A 9892-nucleotide genomic window follows, 5' to 3' on the forward strand; every position below is an offset into this window, starting at 1 on the left:
CATTTGTATTGATACACACTATCAGTTTCACGAGAGGGAGAGGGTTTGATCCTGAAGTGTGATTGAGTGTCTAAAAATGATATCCAGCTTTACCATAAAAGGAAATTCCAAAATTTCCTATTCCAATATTCTTGATTTTACGGACTTAAGCGAAATTTTGCATATACCTCCCCAGTTCCCTGCGATGGGCCGAGAAGTTCTCGATCCCAGACTTTCTCAAATTAAAATAAACATTTGAACAACTCTCAGGAGAGCATACAACAGCGACACCTTTCTCGTGAAGCGATATAAAGTTGAAATATCCACCTCGCACGATGCTTTATCTCCTTTTTTATCTGCCTGGTACCTTACTTTTACTATCGTTAGTTCTTGTATGTAGTTTTGCAACTTATCTGGTATATAAAAGACAAAAATTCTTGCATATTCCGAGTCCACCTATGTCGAGGTAAGAAGTTTTCATGTCCTTGGATATTGAATGCTCTCAAGCAAACCAGTTTACCCTTTGTTAGCGCCAATTGCTTAGAAAAGGCCGTAGTCTTAACGGAGCCTCCAGTTGTTATGCAAGGGGGTTGATCCTACGGGAAAGCCAATTCGGAGGCGTGAGGAGGGCGGAGGTTAACGTGATTTAAAAGGCTAACCTTAGAGGCGACAACTACATCAGTAGTGACTTACCTCAACATACGTAAATCTCGCTGGCCTTTGGTATTTTGTATAAGATTAAAAAAAATTCACTTTACTCTGGTGAATTTTTTAAATAAAGTAATTTGTTTAGACCTTTTTAAATTTATAGATTGTCTGTGAGGAGTGGTCACTTTTAAGGAAGGATTGAAATTTGAAAAGACTCGGTCGGTAATTTGCAAAAGCAAAACTTTTGCTTTTAATTTCCAGGTGCTAAATTTAGGTGAATGATGACAATTGCTTTTTTTTCTCTTTTTTTTTCGGTAAAAGTTCACGATAGATCCATTAAAGGGAAATATATTATGATGCTATCTTTGTTTTAAACACAATCTAATTTCCACAGCACCTTTATGCCTAGAATACCGGTTTAGAAATATATGCTATAGTGAACACTGTTTCCATAAGTAAGTGACTTTTCCATTCCTCACTTTTGATGACTGTGCTGCAGACTAAACCTCTGTCAATACGTCTTCTAAATATCTGTCAATAGCAAGATTATGAAACTTGCAACCAAACAATTTTACCAGCTTAAAGTTATTCAAAAATAAACTCAGAAAACTCAACCTCTCTATGCTCTTATTTCCACCATCTTACATTTTCGTTTAAGATGTATCACTTTAGATGTGCATTTATTGCCATCAATTGCTATTAAGTATCATTACTAAAAATATTTTTTTCCACTCCATCTTCCTTCACCTCAGCTTAAAAATCACATTAGAGTCCTGAATGGTAATATTTACAAGTTCATTGCTGTTAGTTTTTTTAAGGGCCATGCAGATGAGATAAGTTCTATGCGTCATACAGGTTATCCCACAGATCAAAAGTTTCTGGAATGGTAAGCTTATTATTATTTTTTCATGCATGCTCATAACCTTGTATTTTTAAATATTATCCTTAGTGGTTGCAATAATGGTTACAATATTTAAAAATCACCCTAAATTTCACTGTGGTGCACTCCATAATACTTCTTTCAGCACATCTTTATAATGAGGATGTATGTTAAAAGATCATGACATTTCAGGGAACTGAACTCTGATACTCTAACTGAGCTTATGTTGTCACAATTGTGCATTCCGGAAGGGTGTTAGTTGAAGTCTATATGTCTAATTAGGGTTACTAAAGATTAACTTTAGGGTTAGTAAACAAGCCTACCTTGAGCTGATGTTTAATTCTTAAGAAATACTTTTATTCCATTAATAATGACAGTGCCTACTACATATAGAGACTAACAGATGCAATATTTTTTATCTGCACAAATTGTTCTACACTTTTAATGAATAACTTTCTTTTTAGCTCATACAGGCTATTCAGAAAAAGATGCAATGCACAAATCTAAAGGAAACATTTTTCTCCCCAAAAAGAACATTGTTTGTAAATTTTTAAAGTAGGCTATTTAGAGACATTTACTATCTTACACATGCAGGCATATAGTGTATGGCAAGGTTCTTGTTGTCTGGTTCTGGCACATTCCTGTACTTCTGGTGGTTGATCCAGAAATAATTAAGGTAAAAAGAAATTGTCTTTACAGGTTTAACACCATTAGTACTAAAGATTTGATTACATTTGCTTTAATGAGCATCTAGATTTATGACAAGTTTTAAAAATCATGAACTGATCACATATGTGTCAACTTAAACTAAGCTAACTTTTTTTGTGTAGAATGTGCTTGTAGTCAAGTGCCAACCAAAAGAGGCCATGTCTTATAAAATACTGGGAAGTCTCTATGGACAAAGGTATTTATCTTTCTGTTTTGGTTCCTTTCTTTTTTTGTTCTTTTCCTTGATTCGTACATCACCCTTCAATTGTATAATCAATCCATTCTTCTTGCTTACCTCTCTTTCTTTCTGTCTTTTTTTTTCTTTCTTTCTTTCTCTCTCTCTTTCTTCCTTTCTCTCTTTCTCTCTTTCTTTCTTTCTTTCTTTGTTTCCTATCCTGAGCTTCTTTTCAGTCACTTTGTCCAACCTACCTTCTCCTTTTACTTCCATCATCTCTTTTATTTTCCCCTTTTTTGAAATACCAAAGGAATAAAGGTTTTGAAAACTAGGTGAAATGCCTTAAGGGTGTCTATGGGTGGAATACACAATTGCAAGAATCTCAACACACATTTCAAAATCCAAAACTGAGACAGAATCATTTGGTACATGTGAACTCTGTACTTTGAAGGTTATACATTCACTATATTTTAACATTACAAAAACCACACTGAAACATTTGTTCCTCACAACAAGTAATAACTCAAAGTTACTGATCTGGCTTAATTCCTTTAAATTGAGGATGGCAACTATGAGAAAAAATATAAGTACTTTGAAAGAAATATATGAGGCTTGAACAGGGGTTTGAAACTGATCATTGCAAAGCTTTGAGATTAGATATAAAGTTTAAAGCATCCCCATAATTTTTCAAGGTAATATTAATTGCCACTACCTGCATAACAATACTTTAACAGTTTCTAAGCCAAACACTTTATAAATAGGGCTGGGGGTGTATTTGACATCCAGCTATTCGCTGTTACTGTAACTGTTGACTTACACAAATTTTTCACATGGTTTAACTGTACAACTTATATTATCTGTTTCAGATTTCTTGGCTGTGGATTGGTAACCAACCTTGATGACAATTCTTGGAAGAAAAGACGTGCCATAATGCACCCAGCTTTCCATCGCAAGTAAGTATTCCCCATTGGATGAAAAGGGAAATTTGAAAGTCGTTTTTGAAATGATAATGTTGTACAGTATTATTTGATTGGAGTCACGTTTGGGATTTCATCTTAAAAGTTAACAGAGACACCAAAACCATATTGTAAAACAGAAGAATTATGCCCAGCTGCAAGACTTCATAAACATTCTAACCATTCACTTAGTACTAGATATATTAAATGGTGTAACTTTCAGGAGTCTAAAAGATTTGATGGGCTCTTTTAATTCTACTGCTGACCTTTTGCTTGAACACCTGAGTACAATGGCTGATGGACAAACAGAAATTCATATGTTTAACCAGTTTACCAAGGCAGCATTAGATGTCATTTGTAAGGTAATTAATTTAAAATTTTTTTTTGTATTTTGCCTCTTAGAATTTTCTGGCTTCTATAAGATACTTTTCCACTTGAGTCGAAGGGGTAGAGGGGGTAGGGGCTCTTCCATGTTCTACCTTCCATCCTCCCCTCCTCTCTCTACAGACTTTGCCCTTGATATGATTAGTCCCATTCTCATACAAAGCACTTAATTCTCTGTAATTACCTTTGTCAAATCAGTCAGATGCACATAGTTAAAATATATGACGTTCTTTTTTATTGAATCAATCTCCATCATGATGGATAGTTGTTGGCCAGGACACCTCTAATTTGTGCCCAAATGTTTGTATGGAATATGTGCCTTATTAAATATTTATTTGAATATTTTTCTTATAAGAGAGAGCCAAGCTAGCTCACTCTCTTGCTATCTCACAGGTGGCATTTGGCATGGACTTAGAAATTATGAGTGGAAAGGACAACAAGTTTTCTGAAGCTGTCTCTTTGAGTTTTTATGGAGTAGAAGAAGCATCTTTTGACATCTTCCACCAGGTTTGTTCTTTATCTCGTCATTATCTAACGTAATTTCAACCTCAAGGTTAAAGATTTAACTTCCAACTTGCCCTTTGCGCTAAAAACGTTAGCCTGCATGAAAAAGGTGCTCAGGGGTAAGGTGAGTGGTAGACTTTTGGTTGAAGATATGACCCCCGAGTTACCCATCCCCTATACCATTAGTTGAGCTTACGATGCTTGTTACTATCTTGGACTAAGATAATGTTCAGAGTACCCCTCCCCCCCGTTCGCTTCCCTACTTGGTGCTTTTAATGAGGGGTTGAAAACGTGTTTCAGTTTTAACTATTAATGATTCGTGGGTGCTGTTTTAAAGTTCGTGGCCTAAAGTTTTTGTAAACGATTGTGGGTAAACATTTGGCTGAAATTTCCAGCAAACTCCGATGCAAAACCATGACACTTGTTCATATTTTTCCCCACTCTTTTGCAGTTCAACGTTTTCCAGTATCCATTCCAACGAAAAGTGGTTAAGGCTGTGCAGTTTTTGCGTGAAACTGGAAGGAAAGTGATTGAAGCAAGAAAGCATGCCATGGCAAGAGGAGAAGAGATCCCTGATGATATATTACAACGAATTATTCAGCAGCAAGGTTTGCCAACGGAATCTGTTGTTTCCTTGGTCAGGGTCATGTTAGGGGAGGAAGCATAATTTTGAACGTAATTTGTCCTTTACCATCTTTTGTTTTGCGTTTTCTGTTTTCAGAAGAAATTCCTGAGCTTGGAATTGAAGACTTAGTGGATGATTTTGTGACTTTCTTCATCGCTGGTATTTAATATTTGTAATTTCCATCTTTTGAGTGGATGATTTCAAATTTTCTATATAGTTGTTTCTCTAAATCAAAAATAACCTTTCTGTACAGCGTTCTTGAAAAAATCGTGTTATGATATGATTTTGCAGTACCGAGTAATTTGCTCAAAACTTGCTCTAAACTTACTCTCAAGGTTAAAGATTGTGGTATTTGCTTGAATTTTGAGACGCCTTTTCGAGACGCTGGCGCTGTTGCGGCGTTTTCGATATATATTACGATGTTACGATGAGATTACGATGATATATTACGGTTCTTAGAACCCTTTAGTCTACCTCACTATGACAAGGGAATCTAGTATTATCAACTGAGTTGATAACGTCAATTGGCCACCGTTAAGAGTTTAAAAGCTGACGTTTCTAGCGTTAGCCCTTCGTTCATCGCTTTGAGGAATGGCTAAGACACGAAACGTCAGCTTTTAAACTCTTCACGACGGCCAATTGACGTTATCAACTCAGTTGATAACACTAAATTATCTTGGTACACTCCCTCACCGATGCAGTACCACAGTTTCTTTAGAAACTGACCCCTTTATCCCAATATGAACCTGAAAGTTGGTCAATTTAGCAGGAACCCGTTAGACATGCATGTACTACTTCAGTATAACAGTTCCAAATTAGGAAGGATGGACGCCTCAACTGTTTTCCCTTTTCTTTTGTCCCACAGAGTAAGTAACTTTGTTTAAGTTTTGTTTGTTTTTCGTTGTAGGTCATGAAACTACTTCCAGTTTGTTGGCGTTTTGTGTTCTTGACCTAGGAGACCATCCTGATATTCAGGACAGGTGAGGTGGAGTCAACCAGGCTGTTTATAAGGTAATTTAGTATTGTCAACTGAGTTGAAAACGTAAATTGGCCACCGTAAGGTGTCTAGCGGCTGACGTTTCAAGCGTTAGCCCTTCGTCAGAGCGATTGACGAAGGGATAACACTCGAAACATCAGCCTTTAAACTCTTCATGGTGGCCAATTTACGTTTTCAACCTAGTTGATAACACTAAATTACCCTATTATTCTCTCCCACCGATGCAGCACCAGAGTTTCTTTAGAAACTTACCCCCTTTATTCATCAGGCTCTTCATACCTTCGGGATTGATACTCACATTTCTAATTTCCGCAAGAGAGAAGTGTTAATGGCTCGGTTCGGTTTTGGCCTTTTTTTACTCATTAGTCCTCAGTCATTTCTGTAGAGCAATTTTCAATTGGGTGTCGAAGGTATCTGGAATTTCTTGTAATTGCCATGTTTTGGTCTGTGATTGGTCCAGAAAACTTGCGCCACTCTCTCAACCAATCAGATGTGAAATTTGAAACTAATCATGACCAGGTCGCTCGCGTTTTGTAGGCTTTACTTTGAGTTCTCACTAGCTCCTAAAGGAATTGTCCTTCGACTGATTAGCCGTTGTGATTACTGTGGCTTAGGTCTTACGACACTCAATCGAAAAGCGCTCTAATGCGCATGGCAAAAGATTCAATGCGGGGGGAGGGGGGGGGGGAAGAGAGGAAAGTGCTGATGGGAAACTTGTTTCCCTACCTATAACAAAATAATTTGGCTTTATCAACTGAGTTGATAGTGTAGATTGGCCACCGTAAAGAGTTTAAAAGCTGACGTTTCGAGCGTTAGCCCTCGGGCAGAGCGAATGACGAAGGGCTAACCCTCGAAACGTCGGCTTTGAAACCATTTACGGTGGCCAGTGTACGTTATCAACTCAATTGATAAAACCAAATTATCCAGTCTGAGTAGTTCGTCGTGAAAGCTTGCACTAAAAGTACCGACCACTCCTCTAAACTCACTTTGTTACATCTGTTTCCTATTGCTACTTGCGCAAACGTACATAAACTGTTGTGTTTGATTGTAGCCTGGTTGGAGAAGTGTTTGACGTCCTGGGCGAAAAACAGCATGTCGCGTTTGATGACTTGGCTAAACTCCACCAGTTGGGATTGGTAAGGCTTCTTTCAGTGTTTAGTGGTGTAATTTTTGTCATGCGTAGACACGATGTAACTGTCATCATCATCATCATCAATCTTTATTTATACACGAAATCATATCATTTTACATGGTCTTCCCAGGAATCGTGTTTAAATTATACTAAAATACTTCAAGAACTATCGACTATTATGTTAAACATACAAAAACAAAAACAAAAACTTATATCATGAGTAACAAGGAGCTATTTACTATAATGTTAAAAATACAAAAACTTGTATCATGAATAATAAGAGTTACAATGGTGTATCAGAGAAATCTTTCCCATGAAACGAAGTTTTAAAAACATTCAAACTAGGCAGTTTTTTAATCTCAGAAGGAATCCTATTCCACAGAACAGATCCTCTGTAGTGTAGGCTCCCTTTTGCAGACTCAGTTCTGGGTCTGGGGACATAATAATTTAGCTCAGAATTTCTAAGATTGTGTGAGTGTACATTTGAGGTGTTGGTAAAGATCCGCCTCAGATACGATGGGGAAAGATTATTACTATTATTACTATTAAGATTATTGTTATTACTGTGGCTAGAGATGAGCTAAAGTATTAGTGAATATGTATTAACTTACTGAAGCATGTGAAGTTTCTCATTGCGTAGTAAAGATATGAAGTCCTGGATCACTTTAGTTCGAGAATCAATTGGAATCGTTCAAAGTTATGCTCTGCCAATACAGTGACGTTCCACTGTATACTCCTTGCGCCAAGAAGTTATTAAGACAATGAAATATATTTTTTTCTTATCAATTTAGGTGATAAAAGAGACATTGCGGCGTCATCCACCAGCGACTGGTAACATACGAAAGATTGAAAAGGGTCAAGATGTCGGAGGATATAAAATACCTACAGATGTCGCCATCATTGTACAGTATTTTTGCACATGTTTGTTTCTCCAGTTAACAACATTTCTTAAGTTCGAAGCAAATCTATTAAACAGATGCAAAACCGGATAAAAGCGCAAGTTTCAAGGGTTACTTTCAGGTGGAAGAGAATAGGTATTTGTTTTAGAATGGCTAGCAAGTTTTGAAGTGTCCCCTCCCCCCCTCCCTCATCCTACGTACCATCGAGCTGTCAGAGCAGGGATAGATATCTCGCAGTCACGTTACGACAGTTGTGGGTCACTGTGGGTCATAATTTATTATGAAGAAGTTAGTTTACAGTGGAAAGCCTTTTTAAGTGCGTTTGGTTCTCTCGTAGACGAGCACCTATGTGGCCAGTCACTTTCCTGAATACTGGAAAAACCCAGAGGAATTCAACCCTTACCGATTTGACGATGGCGAAGTACTTAGGAGGTATTCAGACAAGACAAAAATTTATATGAATTACTTTTTTAGATTTTTTTTTACAGTTGGCATTTTCCCTCTTGCGTTGCTTTGGCAGAGCTTGCTGACTCATTTCAAGTTGTTTTAACTTTTTTCCAAAATGGTTCCTCTGGCACATTGATGTAGAGAGTTTTTGTCTTGCGATGTTTTCCAGTCTTAGCCATACTTGGGTTTGTGTTAAGAACATGTAATAAGTTTTATTTTCTCGTCTGTTTTTTAGGTGTCATTACAGCTACTTCCCATTCTCACTTGGACCTCGCAACTGTATTGGACTAAACTTCGCCCAGGTAAACATGAGTGAGTGTTTGCTTTGGAGGACAGGACGCAGACAGATAACAGCGAAACATTTTGACATCTAAAAGTAGTCTTAGGTTGTTTTAAGGACCTGGTCTGATACACTCGATTATATTTTCTTCAACTTGCTTTTTTTTCCCCTGTATTTTTTTCAATCCAAGTCAAATTGCAATATGAGGTCGGCGAAGGGAAATCTTTAAATGGCTTACGGCCGGCGATTTCATAAGAATTTTCGGAAATCCCTCGAATATCTTCGGAAAGCTGTGAATACCTCTGCAGTGACAATTTAACTTATGCAGCCACTTCAGTCATCTCAGAACCGCTTTTTAACTCAACTGTAGACCAGAAATCAGTCAGGTAACTTTTATTTCCGTCAGTGCTAATTATTTCTCTCATACTAGATCGAGGCCAAAGTTCTGCTGTCACGCTTTCTTCAGACGTTCAAGTTTTCTTTGGTACCTGATCAGTCGCGCGCTGTTCTTGAAAGAGGGACCCTCCGACCCAAGGATGGTGTGAAGTGTACATTAACTAAACGGCACTAGGAACAAGTGCGTTCGGTCCAATTGAGTGTCTTTTAGCTGTTTTATACAAAGAAAATATTTATGGATAACACTTCACAGTATATTCTGTTTATTTTGATTAAACGCCCAATAATGCAAGCCACGCGGATCATTATTAAAAGCGCGCCGTCTTTCAACAGTAATTTCTCCCTGTCTCCCTTTTTCCTGATGGGTCCTTAGACGTTTGAAGACTGATCTGCATGTTAAATCCCTTGCTTTCAGCATTGGGTACATAATAACCATTACCTTTTTAAGGGAAAATCCAAAAATTAGCGAAAGATAGGATTTCTTTTTTTGCAAATGTTCGACCATATTTAAACAGTCCGCTGGAAACTTTTTTCTGTTATTTAAGATTTGGTCACAAAGATTCAAACCAAACATTATACTTGATTCGGACTGAACACAACCAAGGTTTTTCTCCCTCTGAGCCATAGTTGTTAAATTATCGCCGAAGATAAAGTGCAAGAGACCTGCTAGCCAAGCGGTTGGCGCTTAGCGATCGCGAGAAGCCTGGGCTTGAGCCAGGTTAGTAAAAGGTATTGGTTGGAGTCGGTTGGGATGAAGAGCGACCCTGAGAACGAAATTGTGCATTGTGTTCCTGAGCAAGACACTTTACCCTCTCAGTGCCTTCCTCCACCAAAGAGATGTTAGTGTTGATTGGCTAAAAACGCGAGATGTGAAGCGCTAGC

General features: G+C 37.6%; 1 protein-coding gene across 2 annotated transcripts; it reads left to right on the plus strand.

Moving 5' to 3' along the window:
• The first annotated feature begins 242 nt into the window (after nucleotides 1-242).
• Nucleotides 243-9307, plus strand: LOC131775333 (cholesterol 24-hydroxylase). Of its 2 annotated transcripts, none has more exons than XM_059091437.2 (15): nucleotides 243-342; nucleotides 1436-1513; nucleotides 2102-2183; nucleotides 2338-2411; nucleotides 3257-3343; nucleotides 3570-3708; nucleotides 4124-4237; nucleotides 4686-4842; nucleotides 4956-5018; nucleotides 5767-5839; nucleotides 6908-6992; nucleotides 7780-7890; nucleotides 8225-8319; nucleotides 8570-8636; nucleotides 9045-9307. In XM_059091437.2, the coding sequence occupies exons 2-15, from the start codon at nucleotides 1470-1472 to the stop codon at nucleotides 9183-9185; spliced, it is 1332 nt and encodes a 443-aa protein (XP_058947420.2). In that variant the 5' UTR covers nucleotides 243-342; nucleotides 1436-1469; the 3' UTR covers nucleotides 9186-9307. The 2 variants fall into 2 exon arrangements, with proteins under 2 accessions (XP_058947420.2, XP_058947418.2); XM_059091435.2 differs by having other exon boundaries at nucleotides 249-445; nucleotides 9045-9306.
• Nucleotides 9308-9892: the final 585 nt, after the last annotated feature.

Source organism: Pocillopora verrucosa, chromosome 9, assembly GCF_036669915.1.
Source record: "Pocillopora verrucosa isolate sample1 chromosome 9, ASM3666991v2, whole genome shotgun sequence".
NCBI lineage: Eukaryota > Metazoa > Cnidaria > Anthozoa > Scleractinia > Pocilloporidae > Pocillopora > Pocillopora verrucosa.

Bases quoted from the DNA above. Each gene is read 5' to 3' on its own strand.
- LOC131775333 (XM_059091435.2), top strand. From the start codon at position 315: ATGCTTTATCTCCTTTTTTATCTGCCTGGTACCTTACTTTTACTATCG. The intron at 4,238-4,685 runs GTTTGTTCTTTA...ACTCTTTTGCAG, and splicing joins CTTTTGACATCTTCCACCAG to TTCAACGTTTTCCAGTATCC. The intron at 5,019-5,766 runs GTATTTAATATT...TTTTCGTTGTAG, and splicing joins TGTGACTTTCTTCATCGCTG to GTCATGAAACTACTTCCAGT.